This window comes from Megalobrama amblycephala, linkage group LG9, assembly GCF_018812025.1.
Source record: "Megalobrama amblycephala isolate DHTTF-2021 linkage group LG9, ASM1881202v1, whole genome shotgun sequence".
Classification (NCBI taxonomy): domain Eukaryota; kingdom Metazoa; phylum Chordata; class Actinopteri; order Cypriniformes; family Xenocyprididae; genus Megalobrama; species Megalobrama amblycephala.
This window is the reverse complement of record NC_063052.1, coordinates 11,527,663-11,553,344: the sequence shown is the minus strand read 5'-3', so window position 1 is coordinate 11,553,344 and position 25,682 is coordinate 11,527,663. Positions and strand designations below refer to the sequence as shown.

At 34.5% G+C, this 25,682-nt stretch overlaps 1 protein-coding gene across 2 annotated transcripts in view; it reads left to right on the top strand.

Moving 5' to 3' along the window:
- calcr (calcitonin receptor) overlaps positions 1 to 25,682 on the top strand; it is a 76,401-nt gene that overhangs the window by 13,914 nt on the left and 36,805 nt on the right. Inside the window, exons 2-3 of one of the 2 annotated variants that reach the window (XM_048201566.1) lie at positions 20,281 to 20,346; positions 23,614 to 23,776. In XM_048201566.1, the coding sequence (XP_048057523.1) occupies positions 20,302 to 20,346; positions 23,614 to 23,776 (208 nt within the window). In that variant the 5' untranslated portion in view covers positions 20,281 to 20,301. Of the gene's footprint in view, positions 1 to 20,280; positions 20,347 to 23,613; positions 23,777 to 25,682 lie in introns of those variants that run through there. The other variant, XM_048201567.1, reaches the window with a different exon arrangement.

Genomic DNA, 25,682 nt, shown 5'->3' with positions numbered 1-25,682 from the left:
TTTCTCCTCTTGACAGCCTGGCATTTGGGTGGCCTAGTAACGGCTCCATAGCCGTATCTGATCTCTGTGCTGCTGCTGCTGTGAACGGAGGGGTCAGAGCGACTGAGATAAAAATCAAGGGCTCTCTGAGAAGGTCAGATGGCATGAATTGAAGAGGAGGATGTAGCACTTTCCCATTTTGTTGGAGATAAAGTTTAGATCTCTTACTTAAGTGTGCTGGCGTATCAATGGTTTATCTGCTAGATATTATGTTTTCACACTCTCAAACCGTACAAACTCTCTGGAAATGTCGGTCATACTGCAAGGTTATCACTTAATTTTGTCCAGCCAATTGACTTTAACCTGATATCAGTGCATTGAGCAGGTCAAGATTATCTGTTTGGGGCATATTGTGTCTGGCCTGGGGAGTCCTGTTTTAATAAATTAGGTTTATGAATTATTATTTGTTGAAGTATTAATAAGATTAATGATTGCATTCATAATTATGTATTTGTACACTCTAAAAAATGCTGGGTTAAATATGGACAAACCCTGTGATTGGGTTGTTTTCACCCAGCCATTTTTTTCATTTTGGATTTATTTTTTAGCCAGCAATATAGTAATATAGTAAAAGGCATGTTTTTGCTCACCCCCAAATATGGTCAAATTTGTGGGGTATTTTAAGCTGAAACTTGACCAGACCAGAGACTTATATTACATCTTGTGAAAGAGGGCATAATCGGTGCCCTTTAACCCAACCTGCTGGGTTTATCCATATTTAACCCAGCTTGGGTTGTTTTTAACCTAGCATTTTTTAGAGTGTATTCAATTATTATTCCTAATATAATATTATTTTCATTTATTCAACCTTTAATCATCTGATTAATCATTTTTAATTTATGATTGTTCATACACTTAAATTACTCTAATTTATTTAGTGAAAAATCAAGTTTAACATGATATTTTTATAGGTACACTCAATAAGTCTATAAGATTTTTTTTTTTAAAGAAGTCTCTAATGCTCACCAAAGGCTGCATTTATTTGATCATATATACAGTAAAAACAATAATATTGTGAAATATTATTACAAATTAAAAACTGTTTTCTATTTTTATATATTTTAAAATGTAATTTATTCCTGTGATGCAAAGCTGTATTTTCAGCATCATTACTCCAGTCCTCAGTGTCACATGATCCTTCAGAAATCATTCTAATATGCTGATTTGCAACTCAAGAAACATTTATTATTATCATCATCAATGAATCAATCAATTATCAAAAAGTTGTGCTGCCTGTATTCACTGTTTGTACTCATTTATAGATTTAAAGCTGCAGTCCATAAGTTTTTGCCTCTTTGTCGCCATCTCTGTTTGAAACCTGCAATTGCAATTGCATCATTTTTATGTGGGTTGTGGATCGGCACGGCTTCTCAGCACGGATGAATCTAATGTTTGCTGTCAGTCACCACATCGGTGTGGATACTGTACTTCAGATTCTACATCTTGGAAGTATGACCAAATTAAGATTTTTCACCAGAAAATGCCATCTGAAGGAGTAAGTAACAAATCTGCCACTTTTGTTCTGACCAACTGAGACCAAAAAAGCATAAATCGTGCTGCCAATAAATTAAATCTAATGATCACTTAGTTCGGATCACGCCAAACCATGCAAATTATTATTATCGTTTACTTTGTTCTCAAGCTGTTAATGTTAACAACATCAGCATTGTGTATTTAGCGTGTGTTAGCGTTACCTCTAGATTTCAATTTCTTATTTCAAAATCTCCAGTTGTCACTGATGATTGCCATTTGGACCTTTCTGGATTACAATCCACCATCAAAATGATACGTTTAATTATTCCAGCTGTTGTGAGAAAACATTATAAATGATCCGCTACCGGCAGCATCCTCACATATAGCTACTAGCTGGGACTCGTTCTTTCTGTTTACAGACTTGACGCAAAGATGAATGGCTACATGCTTGAATTTCCCACGGAAACCCACCAGTACCGATTTTATTATAAAACATTATTACCAGAGTTGGGTATAACGCGTTACATAGTACATTAGGCGATTTGTTCAGGATCGGGAGAGAAGGTAACTTCTGAACAATACTGGTTTTCAAATGTTATTATAAATGTTTTCAGCATTTTTTCCCTGTCTTTAATGCAGTTACATACAAACATAAAGACAGTTAAGATACCACACACATACATGCTACACACAGCAAGGAATGTTTAAGCTGTGTCCGAAACCGCTCACTCGTTCTCCGATTCACTAATCCCTATATAGTGTATGTCATCTGAGTGCACTATATCTGCAAAGAGTGAACGAAATGAAGTGAGTAAATTCGGAGGCTGATGTAGACTATAACTGTGCGTCGGAGAGCTGGAGCTGTCACAGAAACGGCTCAACACGTGATAAAACTAGGCCTACTTTTATCCTACATGTTATTTTATAAAATAATATTAATAATAATCTTGATGACTTTATTTTGTAATCATACATACCTGCCAGCTTTGTAGTTTAATCGATTGAATGGTTTGTCATGCTTAATATGTGTTCATAATCATTAAATACTATTAAAAAAAACGGCAATAAACATTAACAAGTGTACAATATTTCATATATTTATTAATTTATATTTCATATATTTATAAGTTATTTTTAGTTTGTTAGAATCTCACACTCACAGATGACGTGGTCGTTGAGCACCCTCAGGCGACTGTTATGATTGTATTTGAATGAATAAGCTACCTATAGATGATTAACGAATATTTTTAAGTCAAGTTGCTGTTTTCATACTTCTGTAATATTTTTCAGTCAATATGAAATTACAGAAAGAACTATGAGTTTCAGTTTGTTGCGTATTTTTGTAGGTTTCAAAGTAACTTGAATGTAAAGTAATTAGTAATCTGATTACTTTTTACATGCAGTAATCAGTAATGTAATCAAATTACAATTTTAATGTAGTAATTTGTAATTTGTAGTGGATTACTTTTTTTGAGTAACTTACCCAACACTGATTATTACAAGCTTACCGTTGTAAATTGGGCTAAGGTAAGGAGATATTTAGGAGCATTTTTAATACTGGCTGGTTATGTACTCACTCAAAAACCGATTTAAAAAAAAAAAGTTCTGGATAGCAGCTTTTAATCAAGTATATCTTTCTCATTCTTGATCCTATGCGCAGTTGGAGTCCCTCAGGCACACATGCAAACCTTTTATGTGAAAAATTGAAGACGCAGTTTTATAATGGAATCCTGTATTACATTCTTTACAACCTTTGCTGTGAAAAATAATGTACAAATCCAATTTGCAGTTGTGAATGATTGAGGTACATGTGGCCCAGATAGATGGTGGCTGCAGAGGCTCAGTTTAAGACTCTGTCTGACACTCCAAATGCCATAATGATTAGAGATCCATCATCTGCGTAGTGGCTGTGCATTGTTCTGTATGTCCCTCATAAAGGAGACACTGGGACCATAAAAAAGAGGCCATTTTGTATTTAATAGCTGACAAGAAATGCGGTCTCCCCTCTCCATTTCCTTTTATTTTCCTTTAGCTTTGCTGCCAGCCATCTTCCCGCACCTGGCCGGTGTCTGTGAGCGCCTGCTGCTGGGTTTGTGTCAAGAACAGCTGGAGCGCATGTGGCACTTGGCTGGCTAGCTCCAACCTCGATGGCCAAGATGGATTAAGTGCTAACGCACCTCGTCACAACAGAGGGTTCGATTTGAAGAAGATAAATATATATATACACCCATGAATCAGGAGGTGCTAGCTGAGCCTGGGAAGAGGTGCATGACTTCCCTTCAGTGAAATCACACAACTGCAGTTTGAAGGTTAAATTGTGTGGAAGCACCGACATGGCAGAGTCTGTCTGATGATGGAGTTTTCAGCAGATTAATCGCAAGTCAATATACACACATAACTGAATCAATCCTGCCAGGTGAAGAGGTATATTGTGCAGCACGCAGATGGATTATAAAGGTCCATTATGGCATTTTCTTAACGGTCTATCCTGAGGGGAAGATGAGGACAAGGTCTTAAGAGAGCTTCGCTATTTCATATGATGTTGATTGTGTGTCATCACATTCCATTGAGATGTATCTCTTTGGCAAGGTGTGAATTGCCTGCAAACATTGCAGGTGAAAAACTGTGCTGGCTAGAGAGTGATGACTATTTTAATTCTCAAAGTCACACTAGAATGGCTACTTGGTTTGTAGTATGGAATTTAATAAAAAAATAAATACATAAATATAGAAATGTACACTCCTTGAAGAAAATGTTCTATAACCTTAAACAAGGGCTGCATGATTAATAGCACTGTAAAAAATGACAGTGATTTTAACAGTAAAAGACTGTAAAAATGCTGCGGTGAAAAACTGTCAATTGGTTTACAGAAAGTTTCCGTACTATATACGGTGAATAACTGTAATAGATCTAATGGTACATTTAATGTAATTTTACGGTAAAATACCATTAAATTCACAGTTTTTGGAAGTGAAAAATAACAATTCATTGTAAAATTTACAGTGAAAAACCGTAAATTGACATTCCCACAATTCCCTGCGTGACACTTCACATTTGATATATTTTCGTTGAATTTTGTTTCTTCTTAGTTTTTCTCATTTTTTTCTAATCAGTTATGTACATTAGGGTTTTATGTTACATCTAATGTTGTTAAATTAATGTTTATTGCATTTTTAAAATTTCATGCATGTTACCATGATGGTGTTTAGTGTGTGTGTGAATGACACTGTGTGCACCGTCTATATATTAGTATTGTCCTCCTCAGCTTGTGGAAAAGCTGCTTGTGATGAACTTTGATTCTTCATGTGACTCTTATCACCACTGTGTTTGATGACTGTCAGTGTATTATAAAGGTACAAAACAGATATTAGTACTTCATTAGGTTGGTAAATTAACATTATATCAGTTAATGAAATACGTTATTTTACCGTAAATTTAACAGTTTTTTTTTTTTACGTTGCTACTGTATTTTTTACGGTAAAGTTCTGGCAACCACAGCTGCCGTTTTTTTACCGTAAATTTTACTGGGATTTTTTTTACAGTGTGGATTTAATCATGATAACAATATCTGCATCTCTCGATTAATTTAAAAAAATCATTGCGATATTTGCCCCGCTGATTATTTGTCCTGAAATTTTTTTTTATTTTATTTTTTTTAAACATTTTTATTATCATGCATTGGTAACAAGTAGGGCTGTCACTAACGATTATTTCGGTAATTGAGCAGTGTTAGTCATATTTTAGTCATTGGAAATTGTTTTAGTTTTAGTCTAGTTTTAGTCGACTAAATATCATAAGATTATAGTCGACTAAATCTACAGTTGATTTAGTCGACTAAAATCTAATTTAGTTAAATTGTAATGCATTAAGCATTTTTCTAACAATACACAGATCCTATACACTGATATAGGTACATCTGATATTCACCAAACTGACACTTATCATTGAGGTACTATTATAGTTTTCGTTTAAAATGTTTTATTAGATTTGATTTTTAGTTTTTCTGCTTTCATTGTAATTTTAGTTAAAAGTTTTAGTAATTTTTTGTGTTTGTCTTTTAGTTTTTGCTTTTAAATGTCTATAAGTTTTTATTTCTGTTTATTTCAATACCTCAGGTTAAGCTAAAGCTTAGAAACTAGATGAAATAAAATAAGTTTACATTTTTATATATTTATTTTTTTTATTTCAGTTAATGTTTATTTCAAGTAATGAAGATTTCTTTGGTTTTAGGTTTAGTTAACTATAATAACCCTTATACTTGTAAAATATATTCAATAATGTGTCAAATAATGTTCTTAGTCTTTCCTTCCTGTGACAGAAGATACAGTAGTTTACTATGAATTAAACAGAAATCAAATTAAATACAGTTTATTGTGTAAACTTTACAGTAATGACCAGGAAAAATGTCTTTTGAAATGTCTGCAGTCTGCACTGTAGCAGGCTGCTCATGAGGGAGATAAAATATGCATTCTTACAACCGTCTAAAACAAACTACCATATAAATATCGTGTAGTAAACATTGTCATAATTCATCAACATTAGCTTATAAGCAATCGCTTGGCATAAATGTGCGCTATTCATTAATTGTTAAGCAGTCTGCTGGACGAGCCTGTAGATGGCGCAACAGTGCTGCTTTTCCCGCGGTTACAGCAGTCCTGACTGGATATCTTCCCAAATCGTCCCTCTCTTTCATTTTCGTCTCGTTTTTATTCGTTGACGAAAATTAGAGTAGATTTTAGTCATAGTTTTAGTCATTTAGTCATCGTCTCGTTTTCGTCCATGAAAAAATGTCGTTGACAGAAATTATGACGAAAATTATTCGTCAACGAAATTAACACTGTAATTGAGTAATCTATCGTTTATTTTGACGATTATTCGAGTAATCTGATTTTTTGTGGTAATAAAAATAGAAATTGCATTATATATTATAATAAGTGCCTGTAGAGGGTGCCAGCGGCCTAGTCTTCGTTGTTACTCAGCAGATCAAATCCTAAATATTGGCCAAATGTTTACTTAATCTTTAATATTTGGACACTTCTTTACGATATAAATGCTACAGCCACTGTAATTTCTTGAACAATAACATGTGGACATCAAAATGTGCAAACTCAGAGCAAGGGTTTAAACTTTTATTTTGAAATCGAGATGAACAGTTTATTTAGAAACATATGTATTCTCCTGTGTTTGCTTAGGATTATAAGTGATTTACGTTACAAATATGATGAAATGGCGCACATTGCGTTCCCAGATGAATGTTATAAGCAACCCAAACTCACGCAGAAATGGAGTTTGTTAACCAAGCTGCCGAGACGCACTCCACACATGTAAAACAGTGCAACACTTCGTATGAAACAGAAACGTTAGGCATTCCCAAATGCATGTTATTGGATATCCAAACAAACAGCACATGCAGTACGCATGTAAATAAAGCGCTTCACCCTCAGCGCATATATTTATTTAATGGAATCGCTGCCTTTGTGATTTCACAATAGCACTATGCTATATTATCATTTTTAAATGGTTTTAATATGTCGTGCAGCCTTAGAAAATGGTCTAATAATGCGATTTATGGATTCACCTCCGTGGCATTCACCACTTCCGGTATTTTGCTGGTTACTCGACATGGGCAAATTTTTAAAAAAGTACTCGAATTGAATCTCGAATTGTGACAGCCCTAGTAACAAGCCTCCACTATCTTTCCTGCTTGGGGTTGCCAGATGTGAAGAGCATAAATCCCCCCAAAGGATGTTTTTTTTTTTTTAAAGATACGTTTTCTGTACAGTGATTTACTTAATTTTCTTAATCTGGCAATAATGCGCACACTTTCCCTCTGCGCTTCAAAAAACGCTGATGATTTGGCAACACCACTAAACATGTATGTTAAACTGTAGCGATGTCCATTGCAAATGAAAGTGTCATACAGACAAGTCTGTGTTCCTTCATGAGCTCACATTTGCTGCTACTAAATCTGCAAGTGAACCTTCTCTGTGGCAAACTGTAATAAATCCAAACATGATTCTCGGCCATATTGTTTGCCATCATGGTAGGTGAAACATGCAGCCCGAGCAACATCTGTGCTACAATAGAAAGTAAAAATATAACATTTGGAATAGGGCTGGGACAATAAATCGCTGAATCGCAAATTGAGAAATGATTCTAGATCGATTCTGAGATTTTCTGAATGCATCGCGATTCTCTGTCGAATTGATTCTGAGCTTAGTTTTTAACAGCAGATGGCACTGCGTGCTTTTGAAACAGCTGTACTCTGCTTGTTTCCAATTCCTTACACACATCACTTGAATCTTCTATAAAATAATCATTCATAAATTTTGAAAAGTGAAGCGAATTATAAGGGTGTTTGCAATGGGCTGTTTTCGTTAATCTTGCATCATAAAAGCATTCTGAGGTGCAAGTACATAGCCGAACGCACAAGCCGCTCTTCTTCGTGAGCATTTGAGCGTGCAGTTAAAAACTAGCCTGGAGCGCCATCTGCTGTTAAAACTAAGCTCAGAGAGAATCCACGATCAATCAATTTATTGTCCCAGCACTAATTTGGAATTATTGGCATTAAGATTAGGAGCCACGGTTTTTGCATTGATTTTCCATTTGATGAACCTATTATATTTGGTTTAATGAAGCCCTTGCGCCACCTAAAGGCCTATTAGATTAATTGAAATGTGAAATGGACTTTATTACTTTACTACTTTTGTAATATATATAATCTGTCAGTTACTGACAGGTACTTTTAGGGGTTCCCATCATGGGATCATTTTATGGATTTAGTTTTAATTAATTTTGTTGTAATTCATTTTTAATTTTAATTAGATTTTATGAATTAAACAGCTCTTAAGCATACTTTATCACTAGAAAAAAATGAAATAACTTGTTAAACATGAAAGTATTAAGAAATCATTTTAAACATTTCTTTTTATATAGAATCTTTTTGGCATAAAGTATTCTTTAAAATTGAGTCAAGAACCCTAGGGTTCTATTTAGAACTCCATCAAATCGTTTTTTCTCTTAAGACAGTATATAATTTTAACTGTCAATCTAGGATGTTATTTTAATATGATTATTTTAATATGTAAAAAAAATTTGTGCCCCCTAAGCCATATATAAATTACAGAATAAAATAAGGAATTTTCCTGTCATTTCGAGCAGGCATGTTTTTGCTGTTCATGCAGGAATGCATTTTTGCATTCAAAAAAGCAAAACGGAGAGCTCGTGACACTCATGGCGCAGGGTGTTCATAAAAAAACCCACTGATCAAAGGAATCCTTTTGCATGGGTACATAAACCAACAATTCAAAATGTCAAATAATACAACTGACAGTCATAGAATTACTACAATTGGAATTTCATTTCATTTTCAGACATAGCGGACAGTGGAGAGATTTCACCATTGCATACACTATATTGTATACAAACTTGCAAATTGCTAATCACGTAATACAGATCTCTGAACATTGCAAATCTGGATTTTCAACCAACACCAAACCAAATAATATTTGTAATAAAGATTCCAAAAGGAGGTTTTCACAGTGATGCCACAGAAGAACCATTTTTGGAACCTTTCAGTGAACAGTTCTAAAAAGAACCATTTTTTTTCTTAGTCTAAAGAACATTTTAAAAATCTAAAGAACCTTTTTTCACTATAAAGAACCTTTTGTGGAGGTTCTTCATGGAACCATCAATGCCAAATAAAGAAACTTTCTTTTTAAGAGTATACCATACCTGTGCCTACTATTCATTCACATTACTGTTAGCTGAACATGCAGCCCTGAGGGCCTAATCTGGGAAGAGCAGAGTACATGCCAGTGCCACAGCATTTTAAGTGCTCTCTGAATTATGGATATCCCTCTGAGTGCATTTTCCTGTCCTCTTGTTGGATACCTCTCCAGTCCATTTTGACGCTATATAAATATGACACCTATTAAAGCCAGCTAATGGCTGTATTGCTGTACAGGGGGATCTCACTCAGTGACAGAATTAGCCAGGTTAATGAGTCAGAATTTTGTGCTTCTCGTATAACAAAACACATGCCCTCACCGCTTGTGCTTCAGAAGGTTTGAAATTTTTCAGTTTTTTGACATGATGCATAGTACAAGGTCATATTTTGAGAGTACAAATGATGCTTTTAGGAAAGCTCAATATTACAGTGAGAAAAATTGCTGGTCTAATAGCAGATGGAAGAAACAGTCCTGTGTTTGCATGTCATTGGACCTGAAAGCCCTGGCATCATGACAGCATTTCACAATAGCTTTACACATTCATACCCATGTGCTTTGGCGATACTGCGGTGCTCTGTCACAGCTGACTGTAATGGCTCACAATTCACTTATGTCTTATTCTTGTAAATGGGAGAGAATATTGATGTGGACCACACTTGTCTTTCCCCCAAATCTATTTTGTTTATGGAGGGAGATTTTTATTTATTTATTTATTTATTTTTTATTTTTTTGAAACAATCCCATGGGAGCGCATAGGGAAGTTGAAATTGGCTTTGTTCTGATGGGAGTTTTCATCATATTGGATGATTTTTATCATTCCACATTTAGGATGAGAAACTCTAAGAGCAGTAAAATGAAAGAGGAAACAAGTCAGATGAAGTGGTGTGGTTTAGTTATCCTGGGTGTATACAGTACATCACTTGTATATATACAGTCAGCTGCAAAATAAAATGTAATAAAGAAGATTTAATTCAACAACCAAATTGGCTCCGGAAACCCCCACAGCTTACAAGAATTAAGTTAAATACATGAAAATATAACACTGCAATTTTGTGCAATTTACAGTCTCAACCAATTTAATGGTCTCAAGGCATCCTTAAATGATACTATCCCTAAAGAAATTTCACAAACAATACGTTCATCCTGTTTATTTATTTTGCTTTTCACTTAACAAAGCTAAATTTAGGATAAATTATTTATACCCTTAACCCAGTTTAACCAGTCCATAACAATACAGGTGTGAGTTTTAACTAGCACTACTCACATTTCCTCCAGAAAAATATAATAAAGTGCCCCTATTATGCTATTTTAAAGGTTCCTGGTTTTGTTTTAGAGGTCTCCTACAATAGGTTTACATGCATCCAAGATCAAAAAAACACTAATTTTCTTGTAAAATACATACACTAAAAAGTGTTTCAAATGTGTCAATAAAGGATTCAGTCTCTCTAAGCCCCACCTTTCTGAGAGCATACTCTGCTCTGATTGGTCAGATGGCCCAGTCTGTTGTGATTGGTCTACTGCTTAAAGTGCGTGTTGGAAAGGAAACACCCATTACCGTAACTGAATTTCAGCTTCCTCAGCTCTTGATACACAGTGATATGAACAGTAACATTGGCAGCGGTTTTTACTGTATTAATCTTGTCCATGAACCAAGCTCTTCAGTGTTTGAGGGCGGGTCAAAATAAATGTCGTTCACAAACCTATGTAGGTTTGAGCAGAAAGTGAGACGAATTACTGACGACTCATTTCAGGCAGTTGAGAATCGACTCTTTCTTTTTGGGAGACAAGAACATTTATCGTGCACTTTGATCTTAGAAATTTTGTGACCTTTTACATTCACAAACAGTGAACTACAGTACAGTCCAAAAGTTTGGAACCACTAAGATTTTTAATGTTTTTAAAAGAAGTTTCGTCTGCTCACCAAGGCTACATTTATTTAATTAAAAATACAGTAAAAAACAGTAATATTGTGAAATATTATTACAATTTAAAATAACTGTTTTCTATTTGAATATATTTCACAAAGTAATTTATTCCTGTGATGGCAAAGCTGAATTTTCAGCATCATTACTCCAGTCTTCAGTGTCACATGATCCTTCAGAAATCATTCTAGTATGCTGATCTGCTGCTCAAGAAACATTTAATGTGTACAATTGTACAAAATATTTGTGTACAATATTTTTTTTCAGGATTATTTGACGAATAGAAAGTTCAAAAGAACAGTGTTTATCTGAAATCTAATCTTTTGTAACATTATAAATGTCTTTACTGCCACTTTTGATTGATTTAATGCATCCTTGCTGTATAAAAGTATTCATTTCTTTAATTTCTTTTCAATAAAATAAAAATAAAAATTCTTACTGACCCCAAACTTTTGAACGGTAGTGTATAATGCTACAGAAGCTTTGTATTTCAGATAAATGCTGTTCTTTTGAACTTTCTATTCATCAAGGAATCCTGAAAAAAAAAGTACACAACTGTTTTCAACATTGAAAATAATCATAAATGTTTATTGAGCAGCAAATCAGCATATTAGAATGATTTCTGAAGGATCATGTGACACTGAAGACTGGAGTAACAATGCTGAAAATTCAGCTTTGCATCACAGGAATAAATTACTTTGTCAAATATATTTAAATAGTACACAGTTATTTTAAATTGTAATAATATTTCACAATATTACTGTTTTTTACTGTATTTTTAATTAAATAAAGGTAGCCTTGGTGAGCAGACGAAACTTCTTTTAAAAACATTAAAAATCTTAGTGGTTCCAAACTTTTGGACTGTACTGTACATTAAAGGTAGTATCCAAAAAATCTGTATATTCTGAAATAGTGCAACATATTGTTTGAAATGAATCATTTTGGCACAGTTTTAGAGTAAAGTTTTTTCACTGTAGCTTGTTGTATGAATGTTTTTAATAATGTCTTCATAATTATTATTATTATTATTATTATTATGTAAAAAGTAAGAAATCACAGTGTAACATAGGACCTGAAACCAGCACACTAGGACAGTGGTTGCCAGGGGCAAAGGTCGAATAAAAAGTTTAGTGGTCATTATACAAAGAGATTTCAAAGCTGAAAGCCTCAATCAGAATGAAGTATTTCAGAGATTATGTTAAGTAATTGCTTAATCACGTATCAGTCCCCACTAAGCCATTTTATAGAGCTTTAAGGAAGTTGTCACAGAGGATTTGGGCTTTGCAGTCACTAAAGGATTAAAAGTCATTTTTCAAAACAAACATTATTAATATTTCTAAAAGCTTTTGAGGGAAGAAAGAAGTGTCATCTTGGATCCCTCATTCTGAAAAAGCTTTCATAAAAGTGTCTTGTCTTGATTACTAATTAAACATCCATTTTTTTAATCCAGATCTTACTTCCAAAATAACGTTTGAGTCTTCAGTCTGGTGTTTCCTCAGGGAATACCCAGCCTATTGGCAAACATGGTGAGTTTTAATGAAGAAAAGCTTTAATTCATCCTCATGGAGGAACAATAATTACTTTGGCTAATGACCAGAACTTATATGGAGATGAATCCTAAGACTGGAATCCATTCTCCTTTTCCTATCTTGGCTAAGTTCCATCCAGATACATGCAGACATTTAAAAAACAAGACCTCCTGCACTCTGGGAAACAACAATTAGACAGTTAAGCTAGCCTGATTTGTCCCTCTTTCCTGTGCCACTGACCACAGCCATCTGGCATGCTGAACAGAACCGTGTGCTCTATCTCTCCATCTTTCTATATTCCCACCTCTTTTATTTGCCAACTAGATGGGTATTTAATGATGGAGACATGTTCATAATTAATTTTTCAGGGTGTTTTTTCACATCACAATAGGTCTACTTAGTTTATTTTTAAGAAAAAAAAAGTGAAACAATGTGCAATTATTGGATTCTGCAATTTGTGTGGATGACACTCAAAGCGGAATACATCTGCGTATCTATATATTGACAGATTTATGCAACAGTGACTTGTGTGACAGTGCATCAAAAGCACACTGAAAAAAAATTAGTTTAGAATTTACTTTGAAACAAATTTAACAAAGTAAACTTCACATATAATTTCAAGCGAAACGGCAAGTAACATTGAATTAACTAAATAAACTGAAATATATTTTCTTGTAAAATGTGCTCCAATAATCTGTTTTATTTATTTTAATTTGCTTGGAAAAATCTTTTTTTTACAGTGCATAGGAAATAGCTTCAATGAATTTCACTATACGAAGAACACAAATGACTTTTGTTAAATGTCCCGTCTGGGTTTGGTATATAAATAAATGATCTGTAAACAATGTCTTACCCCATTTACTGAGAAATGCATGGTCCACTAGGGACTTGTGGGCTGCGTGTGTGCGACCAAATGCCCCCACAAGAATGGTAAAACCCATAAATTGCCTACATTGATGTTAGTGTTAGTTCCCACACAGAAAACACATGCTAAATAATGTCTTAATAAAAATGTGAAAATGCAGAAAGGTCATTAGCTCAGTATAAAAACCACAGAACTCAATAAAAAGTCCCAGGCGAGACAGAAAAACAATGTGTGTGTCAGAACATGATGCTAACAACAGCTCTAATTTGCTCTTGAAATCACGCAGAACAAAATGAAACAATTATAATGTGAAAGGTAGCACTTTACAACAAGTTCCCATTAGTTAACGTAATGTAATGCATGAAATATCAATGAGAAATACATTTGTTACAATATTTATTCATCTTTCTTAACGTTAGATAATAAAAGTACAACTATGCATTCATGGTTTATTAAAGGTCCCGTTCTTCGTGATTCCATGTTTCAAACTTTAGTTAGTGTGTAATGTTGTTGTTAGAGTATAAATAAAATCTGTAAAATTTTAAAGCTCAAAGTTCAATGGCAAGCGAGATATTTTATTTAACAGAAGTCGCCTACATCGAACGGCCAGTTTGGACTACATCCCTCTACTTCCTTCTTTAATGACGTCACTAAAACTGTTTTTTGACTAACCTCCGCCCACAGGAATACACAAGAGTTGCGTTTGTAGAGTGTGTTTGTCGCCATGTCGTCGAAACGCTGTTATTTTCATCCCGCAGTCCAATCACCGGGTCTGATTCCGGCTCAAATTGATAGGGTAAAATTAAAGACATGTTTACAATAACACTGAGTGCGTGCATCTCCACGTTATGGTAAGAGGCGTGACCTTTCCGGGCAAGATGCGCTAAGCTGCTGTCGAATCACAACACAGGAACCGCTGGCACAATCAGAACTCGTTACGTATTTCTGAAGGAGGGACTTCATAGAACAAGGAAGTCATCAGCCCGTTTTTATGACAGTGGAAACAGCGGTATACAGATAAGTAAATTATGTGAAAAATACTGTGTTTTTTTACACGCGAAACATAAACACATGTTATATTGCACACTATAAACACAATCAAAGCTTCAAAAAACCACGAAAAACGGGACCTTTAAATAATAGTAACAGATACAAAATGTTGAAGATTAATAAATGCTTTGCTTATTAGTTTGTGTTAACTAATGCAGTTAACTAATTTTAACAAATTGAACCTTATTGTAAAGCGTTATCGGTTAAACATTTAAAGGGATAGTTCACCCAAAAATGAAAATTCTGTCAAAATTTTCTCATCCTGCATGAATTTCTTTCTTCTGTTGAACACAAAAGAAGATATTTTGCAGAAGGCTAGAACCAAACAGTTGACAGTAGCCATTGACTTCCGTAGTATGGGAAAAAATACTATGGCAGTCAATGGTTTGGTTACCAACATTCTTCAGAATATCTTCTTTTGTGTTCAAGCAGAAGAAAGAAACTCATATAGGTGTGGAACAACTTGAGGGATTTTCATTTTGGGGTGAACTATAAATTTAACAGTAATTTCATATGTTTAACTTTAGAACCTTACGATGAACTGCATGCTGCTTAGCAGCTAAATATGGCAATTTTTTTTCCACCTGAAGGGATTTATGACTGCATTTTAAAGGCATTGAACTGCATGCCCAAATATTGGTTGCATAAGCGGTTGATTCAGCCTGTTCTTATTTGTTCTTAAAATAATGGTCTGTTTTTGGTTGGAATCCCCCAGCTTGGAAAGAAAGAAAGAGTGATATTTGAGCCAAATATCTTCTCTGAATGTGATATGTGTTGTGACAGAACATAGCAAGAGGCCTGAGGCGGTACATACACTCCATATCCCAATAAATCAGCACTCAAACTACATGTGCACCAGGGCAGTCTGTGGAGACCTGGCTGCTGTTAATCTGAGGTAATGTCAACACAGCTGAGTGGATCCAGAGGTTCAGTAGCTATTCCTGGTATCTGTCTGCGTGTCTATCAGAGAAATCCCCCCACTGTGATCTAAAGAGAGGTGTTGAGAGCAAACATTCTGAGACCCAGTTACACAGGAGAGCAGCAGCAGTTTTACATTGCATGAGAAAAAGCGGCGGGCAGGGGAATGCTAATTACAATCTTAGCTACTGAACTGAAAACACATAACATGATCTTTAATTAGTTTTTTTTAATTATTCCTCACCCCACTCTGCTTTACTGCCATCACATTTTCTGTTGATAAAGTGGAGATTACAGTTAGCATGTTGTTGTTGTTGGTATGTTGGCAGAGACTGCTTGACCTACAGCTTCATATAAAAATGTTACATGGCACTGAGGGCTAATGAAAGCAGCTTTGACATGCCAGTGCTGTAGGTTAACAGCCAGAGTCTAGCTTTGATATATCATACTCAGGGTCCAAAATTAACATCTGCCAAGAGCCAAATGAGACAATAAATTGACTTTGGCAAGTAAATAAAACTGAGTTACTCAGCAATGTCTGGTAATGTTACAAGGAACTGCAACATAATATATGACTTGACTTGAAATGATAGTTTACACTCTCTAATGTATGTGACACGAGTGATTCAAATCAAAGATATAGGAAGTGTCTACTAAATCAAAAGGAAATGTCTACTAAAGTGGAAAATTTATCATTAAAGAGGACATATCATGAAAATCTGATTTAGTGCTATAATTAGGTCCCCGGTGCATCTACTAAGCCAGAAAACGTGAAAAAGGGCAACCCATTAGCTTTGTTTTGGTAAGCCTTTCTTTGCAAGCATGTGAAAAAATGAGCCGCTCAGATTATGCTCCCCTTGTGATGTAGGAAGGGGATCTTATTATAAAATCACCTCCCCTTAATATGCACGTTTCCACCCACAATGCCGTCATTTTGTTTCACAAGCAAAAACGGTGTACCAGTGGCAAAAGTTCAAGCAAAGCATGCTAACTGCACTCAAAAAAATGAATTGTTGGATTTACTTAAAAAATAAGTGTCAAGTGGTTCCACGCAACAATATTGAGTAATTTGTACAAAAAACTATTTAGTTGAATAAACAAAAGAAATTCAAGTAAAGCTGACAAAATTTACGAAATAAAAATACAAATCATTCGAGTGTCACTGTTACATAATATTTATATGTGCAGTTTACTTAATAATGTTATGTTGATTACGTAAGGTCAACTTTTTTTTTTTTTTGAATAATCATTTAAATAAAAAGGATACAACATATCAGAATGCAGCCCCTCAGCCCAAAATGCACTCAAAAAATAACTAATTGAACAAACTCAATCGAATTGAGAGCAGGAATTTCATCCTATAAGCATGCGTAAATGAGTGCGCACAGCCTAAACACAGGCGACACTCTTCTGCATGATGGTAACCACAAAATTCAAAAACATTACAGAAACTACTCTAAATGTCCAACATAACTGAACATTAAATACTAACATAAACTAACAACATCTTTCCCTTTACTGAAAAACACATAAAAATGACACTTTAATCCCTAAATTTACTCTCCTAATGCAGTCCCTTGCAAAGCATGCTGGGAACTACGGATCCACTGCACAGTTAGTTATGTCAACAATAATGTGTGCGTTTCACACAGCAATGTTAAGTTGATTGAACAAACACTTACTAAGTAAAGCTGACAATACTCAATTTTAGTAGAAACAACGCAGTTAAATTACGTTCATGTAGTTACATGAGTTTTTTAAGTAATGTGAACAAGGGTGGTTTGAGTGGAACAAACAACAGTGAAAGATAATTTTTTTGAGTGTGTTCTGTCGTTGGCTGCACAGACGAGCAACACTATTTAGAGTCTTGTTAGCTTGGATAGCCTGCAAGTTGACCCTGGCAAGCTTGATTGCTAAAAAAAAAAAGAGTGTTTCTATACAAGCAATATTTTGGAAAAAATATTAGACCATTCAGAGCATTTGATAGCAAATCATAAACGTTAGTCTGGTGTGTATAGCTCTGTTTGGCAAACAGGTACGCTATGTATAGTGGTCGTCCATATGGGTTTTGCACAAAAGATTAACATGACAGCACATGCTAATTGATGAGTTGAATCAACTACATAAATTTATCCACTAACCATTCAGAAACGTCCAGATGCATTCTAAAAGTCTCTTCATTAGTGTCCGACTCCGGTTTGAGCAATGTAAGGCTGAACACCGTTACTGACAATCCTCATTTTGGCTGCGTGAGATTCTCCAGCTTTGTTGCTGTTGAGCTGTTAAAGCTCCGCCTTCTTTTGGAAAGCAGGCAAGGAGCAGCAGCTCATTTGCATTTAAAGGGACACACACAAAAATGGCATGTTTTTGCTCTCACTCAAATAGGGGCAAATTTGACAAACTATAATAAATGATCTTTGGGGTATTTTAAGCTGAAACTTCACAGACACTTTCTGGGGACACCAGAGACGTATTACATCTTGTGAAAATGGCCATTTTAGGTCCCCTTTAAGTTGATCTAGAATGCCTAGTAGTTTTTTTTCAATCCTAAACTGCATGTGACGTCTAATAATCCCAGCATTACATCACCAAAAATGAGGAACAAATGGAATTATTTTAATGTTTTTTCTTCCCTTTTCCCATCAAACCACAGACAGACAGACAGACAGACAGACAGACAGATAGATAGACAGATGATAGACAGACAGACAATAGAGAGATAGATAGATAGATAGATAGATAGACAGACAGACAGACGATAGACAGACAGACAATAGATAGGTAGATAGAGAGATAGACAGACAGACGATAGACAGACAGACAGATAGATAGATAGATAGATAGACAGACAGATGATAGACAGACAGACAATAGAGAGATAGATAGATAGACAGACAATAGACAGACAGACAATAGATAGGTAGATAGAGAGATAGACAGACAGACGATAGACAGACAGACAGACAGACAGACAGATAGATAGATAGATAGATAGACAGACGATAGACAGACAGACGATAGATAGATAGATAGATAGATAGATAGATAGATAGATAGATAGATAGATAGATAGATAGATAGATAGACAGACAGACGATAGACAGACAATAGAGAGATAGATAGATAGATAGATAGATAGATAGATAGACAGACAGATGATAGACAGACAGACAATAGATAGGTAGATAGAGAGATAGACAGACAGACGACAGACAGACAGACAGACAGACAGACAGATAGATAGATAGATAGATAGATAGATAGATAGATAGATAGACAGACAGATAGACGATAGACAGACAGACAATAGAGAGATAGATAGATAGATGATAGATAGATAGATAGACAGACAGACGATAGACAGACAGACAATAGAGAGATAGATAGATAGATAGATAGATAGATAGATAGACACAGACAATAGATAGGTAGATAGAGAGATAGACAGACAGACAGACAGACAGACAGATAGATAGATAGATAGATAGATAGACAGACAGACGATAGACAGACAGACAATAGAGAGATAGACAGACAGACGACAGACAGACAGACAGACAGACAGATAGATAGATAGATAGATAGATAGATAGACAGACAGACAGACAATAGAGAGATAGATAGATAGATGATAGATAGATAGACAGACAGACGATAGACAGACAGACAATAGAGAGATAGATAGATAGATAGATAGATAGACACAGACAATAGATAGGTAGATAGAGAGATAGACAGACAGACGATAGACAGACAGACAGACAGACAGATAGATAGATAGATAGATAGATAGATAGATAGACAGACAGACGATAGACAGACAGACAATAGAGAGATAGATAGACAGACGATAGACAGACAGACAATAGATAGGTAGATAGAGAGATAGACAGACAGACGATAGACAGACAGACAGACAGACAGACAGATAGATAGATAGATAGATAGACAGACGATAGACAGACAGACGATAGATAGATAGATAGATAGATAGATAGATAGATAGATAGACAGACAGACGATAGACAGACAATAGAGAGATAGATAGATAGATAGATAGATAGACAGACAGACGATAGACAGACAGACAATAGATAGGTAGATAGAGAGATAGACAGACAGACAGACAGACAGACAGACAGATAGATAGATAGATAGATAGATAGATAGATAGATAGATAGACAGACAGACAGACGATAGACAGACAGACAATAGAGAGATAGATAGATAGATAGATAGATAGATAGATAGATAGACAGACAGACGATAGACAGACAGACAATAGAGAGATAGATAGATAGATAGATAGACAGACAGACGATAGACACAGACAATAGATAGGTAGATAGAGAGATAGACAGACAGACGACAGACAGACAGACAGACAGATAGATAGATAGATAGATAGATAGATAGATAGATAGATAGATAGATAGACAGACGATAGATAGATAGATAGATAGACAGACAGACGATAGACAGACGATAGACAGACAGACAATAGAGAGATAGATAGATAGATAGATAGATAGATAGATAGACAGACGATAGACAGACAGACAATAGACAGACAGACAATAGATAGATAGATAGATAGATAGATAGATAGATAGATAGATAGATAGATAGATAGATAGATAGATAGATAGATAGATAGATAGATAGATAGATAGATAGATAGATATTTTTGTCATTGTGGACTTCTCTGTGTGTTGCATTCTCAGACAGTTTCTTTATGTTTTTGTGTTCACAGATAAAGCAAGGATTTGAGAGCATGGGTTGGCAAGAGACCCTATGGCTTTTGACATCATTTATCTTGGTGAGTGGACCAAAACATCATTGTTTGTTTTATGCAATGAATTTTTATTCTATACACTCAAAGTGAAATTAGCACATTCTTGTATTTAGAATTCACCCATTTGAACTTGAAATTGCTAAAACGTGCCACTATTATTGGGCACTAAAGATTTGTTTTTTGTAAACTGTCATTAGATGATTTCTTTCTTGATTACACCACCCCCACCCCAAAACTCTCCACTAGAAAAAATCCATTACTCACTAATTGCTCCAGTTTGGTAATTACAAGCGGAGGTGACCTGAAAACCCGCAGAACTCTTGAGGCATGAAATGGTGGCTCCACAGAGTTCCATCAGTGCTGGTATCAGAGCAGCTGGCTCTGTGTCAGAATGATGAAATGGGAGCATATGAAGCCCTCTGCATGTAGTACATTAGCACTAAAGTAACAGCACAACTGTAGTCACAAACAAGCAAATAGCCTACTTCGTTAATTGTATGTGCACAATAATATGTTTAAGTTCTCTCTGTGTATTTTTGACCTTGAAGCTACTTTCCCATGACTGTGAATAAATCTAACTTAGTGGAATAGTAATGAGCTTGCAGAATAGCATGGAGCATTTAAAAGTATAATGGGAAATGGCATTTAATTAAAGAGACTGAACAACAAAGACTGAGAGCAAGAGTATGGATTAGTTTTAAGAGATTTAAAAACGGGTCTAAAAAGAGCATACTTATTTTCTATGAGACTTTAAAGATACAATTGCAGTTTCTGAAACATGATGTTATCCATTCTTGACATTCAGTTTCCATTGAAGGACAAATGGTTTTCCTGACTGACTTGGGTGGTGGCCTGGTGGTCGTATGTATGACGTCATTTACTTCAAAGTTTGGAGTGACATCATATGTACGGCTGCTAAACTGCTACATGGGACATCAGAAACCTCACAGATGAATTTGGTGTTGTAAATGCGTTATTGCGTGCAGGTAAGACAGACGCACAGCACTAAAGAAGCTGCCACAGACTTTTCTCAATTTGTTTAATGGCAATAATGAGAAGGTGGGTTTGAGAGGATCTGCCAAAGTAAAGATCTCTGCACAAAAACATCAAAGTTTCAGTCGTAAATGAATGTAGAATTCATTACTGTGAGGTGTCTAAAAGGGGAAAAAAGGTAAAGCACTTTTGAATTGGCTCTTTGACTTCCCATTGAACTATAAGATGACTCATACCAACGACACAATGGTTTGAAATGCGCTTTGAATATTGATATCAAGCCCGTCTTTGTGGGTGAAGCTTTATCCCTATAACTCTCTTTTCTAGCAAAGCACTCGTTTCTGTGAAGGATTTCTTATCTTCACAATACTGATATGAGCAAAGGAATGTTTCTGCCAGTTCTAGTGTGTATAATTACACCTTTTCAAATATCAAGCGCCCATGTGATGTCCTCAGGACTGAGTAGGTGTGCATTTGTGATTGCAGGGAAAAAAATACAGTGGTGTGTTTATGGTGTTTCTGCTGTGTTCCATTCAGAAATGAACGGAGAATGACTTTTAAATCCCAGTCTAATTCCTGAGTTTGAATTGAGGTAGCAAACAGCGCAGAATTGTAAGGAAGTAGAATTAAAATGGAATAAAATTTAGTTATGCATATAACTGCACTAAGTATATATTTACAGTAGTGGCCAAAAGCTCACAGGAAAAAGCATACATGGACAATCAGTTATTAATATTTTGTTGGTTCTCTCTTGTTTTTGCATGTGTTCATAATTTTTATTTTTTATTTTTTAATGACAGCCTGGCCAGAAATTGTCAGAAATTGACTTCAAGCTCAGCTATGTAATATGCTTACAATTTTTTAACAAATCTTTAATAATATTTGAGTAAATGTGAAGATGTCAATTTTCCTAGACCAGACATCGCTTTTGGCCACTACTGACTATTATACATTTTAGCATGAATTTAGTATGAAACATCATTTCCAGAAACATTAGATAATAGATCTGTTTAAAATTTCAGGTATAACAGTTAGTATTTAATTTATATATAATTGTATTTAATTTATATATAATTCCTTAAAAATAAATATATAAATAAATTAACTCTTATGTACGGAAGAGGATTAGGGCCAAGCAATAATAAAAAAATAAAACCATCTCGAGATTAAAGTTGTTAAATTTCGAGAAAAAACTTGTTAAATTTCGAGAAAAAAGTCGAGATAAAATGTTGAGAATAAACTCGTTAATTTACGAGAAAAAACTCGTTAAATTTCGAGAAAAAAGTCTAAATAAAATGTTGAGAATAAACTCATTAAATTCCGAGAAAAAAGTCGTTAAATTTCAAGAAAAAAGTCGAGATAAAATGTTGAGAATAAACTCGTTAAATTACGAAAAAAAGTCGTTAAATTATGAGAACAAATTCGTTAAATTATGAGAATAAAGTCATAAATTACGAGAAAAAAGTCGTTAAATTATGAGAACAAATTCGTAATTTAACGAATTTGTTCTTGTAATTTAACAACTTTTTTCTCATAATTTAATGACTTTATTCTCAACATTTTATCTCGACTTTTTTCTCGAAATTTAACGATATTTTTCTCATAATTTAACGAATTTGTTTTCGTAATTTAACGACTTTTTTCTCGTAATTTAATGACTTTATTCTCAACATTTTATCTCGACTTTTTTCTCGAAATTTAAAGATTTTTTTCTCGTAAATTAACGAGTTTATTCTCAACATTTTATCTCGACTTTTTTCTCGAAATTTAACGAGTTTTTTCTCGAAATTTAACAACTTTAATCTCGAGATGGTTTTATTTTTTTATTATTGCTTGGCCCTAATCCTCTTCCGTACTTATGTACCAGGGTTGAAGAACACGTAATGATGTCAGTATTTATTTCATAAGGATATCTGAATTTTTTTTCTTTTTTTCTATGCTGTAATTTAATTTGATTTGATTTTCTATCAAATTGTTTTCTGCATATCAGGGAATAAATGGGCAAAATGTATGTATTTATCTGTAATTATTCATGTTTTGTTCCAAAACTTATGTGTGACTGTGTGAATATATTTGAATTTCAATTGAGTAACGTCCACTTCATGTTATTCTCATTTAAATTTCAATGTAATATCCCACATCCTGTGAACTCATGAATTGAACGGGAGCCAGTTCTGCACTTGTTAGCATTCCACTGTACCACCTGTGGTACAAATACCATTCAAAAGAGACCTTAGGAATGTTTAAATACTGAATTTTCAACCTTGCCGCCGTGGTCAAGTTCATCTCTCTTTGCAGAGTGTAACAAAGGCTGGAACAACAGAGACAAAATCGGAGCCCACCGCTGACTTATCCCTTACTCCTGTCATGATGGCAGTGGAGGGAGAGAGACTGATCATGACTCAGTCTCAGTACAAATGTCTGGAGCTTCTGAGCCGAGATGGATCCCATAATAAAACAGGTAGTTTTATTGTCAATTCATTTTCATTTGAATGGCAGACAATGGCGCTCTTAATCTTTTCATAACCGTGTTAAGTACTAAGACTGTTAGTGGAGCACTTTATGGCTGAAAGCTATGGAAACAATAAAGGTTCGTCTCGAAAGGTAATGTGTGTTAAACTTTTTGAATGTTAAATTACTTTTTCCTATACCAGTTTAAAGAGGACTTATTGTGCTTTTTTACATTTTCAACTTTCTTTAGTGCTGTTTGAGCATAAAAAAGGTCTACAAAGCACAAAGTCACTCCAGTGGGAGTTATTCTCTATATCAGTGTTCACTGTTTCTGAACTTCCTGAAACTCATCGATTGTCTTGAGTTTTCATCCGGGAATAAACATGTCACTATATTCCTCATTCAAATTATTCCCGCCCAAGATATACTGCGCTTTTCCGAAGGAGGGGCTTCATAGAAACAGGAACTAAACAGAGCGTTATTGACAGACTGGGAAGATAGGTACGGAGCCCCGCACATGACATGCAAGAAAAAAAATTTAATTGTGTGCACGATTTACTAATTCGTTCACTCGATTTACTAAATCGAGCGCACGATTTACTAATTTGTTCCCATGCACGATTTGTAAATCTAGGGAACGTATTAGTAAATCATGCGCCCGATTTAGCCTACTATTTTTTTCCTGCGTGTCATGTCCAGGGCTCCTTAGATAGGAGCTGCAACAATGTGAAAAATAATGTTTTTTTTGAACATTCAAACATGAAAACATATTTTAATAGACCCTGAAAACAAAATCACAACTTTAAAAAAGGTAAAAATAGGTCCCTGTTAATGTAGAGACATTAAGACATTAACTGGTTGATTCCCACGTGTAAACATTGTGGTTTCAACATTATGGTGTGAGTGTGTTTGACCAACCAATGGAAGACGGGCAGAGTTTTTTGTGCCACTAATGGTGCAGAAATAACAGCACCTTCAAATGGGTCATATCATATATTTTTCACCATGAACTGAGGTAGCAAACAGCGCAGAATTGTAAGGAAGTAGAATTAAAATGGAATAAAATGTATGCATGCATATAACTGCACTAAGTATATATTTACAGTAGAGCCCAAGAGCTCACAGGAAAAAGCATACATGGACAATCAGTTATTAATATTTTGTTGGTTCTCTCTTGTTTTTGCATGTGTTCATAATTTTTTTATTTTTTATTTTTAATGACAGCCTGGCCAGAAATTGTCAAAAAATAGCTTCAAGCTCAACTATGTAATATGCTTACAATTTTTTTTAACAAATCTTTAATAATATTTGAGTAAGCATGAAGATGTCAATTTTCCTAGACCAGACATCGCTTTTGGCCACTACTGACTATTATACATTTTAGCATGAATTTAGTATGAAACATATGAATCATTTCCAGAAACATTAGATAATAGATGTGTTTAAAATTTCAGGTATAACAGTTAGTATTTAATTTATATATAATTGTATTTAATTTATATATAATTCCTTAAAAATAAATAAAAAATAAATAAATTAACTCTTATGTACAGAAGAGGATTAGGGCCAAGCATTAATAAAAAAATAAAACCATCTCGAGATTAAAGTTGTAAAATTTCGAGAAAAAACTCATTAAATTTCGAGAAAAAAGTCTAAATAAAATGTTGAGAATAAACTCGTTAAATTACGAGAAAAAACTCGTTAAATTTCAAGAAAAAAGTCGAGATAAAAATGTTGAGAATAAACTCGTTAAATTACGAAAAAAACTCGTTAAATTACATAAAAAAAAAGTCGAGATAAAATGTTGAGAATAAAGTCATTAAATTACGAAAAAAAAAAGTTGTTAAATTACGAGAACAAATTCATTAAATTATGAGAATAAAGTCATAAATTATGAGAAAAAAGTCATTAAATTA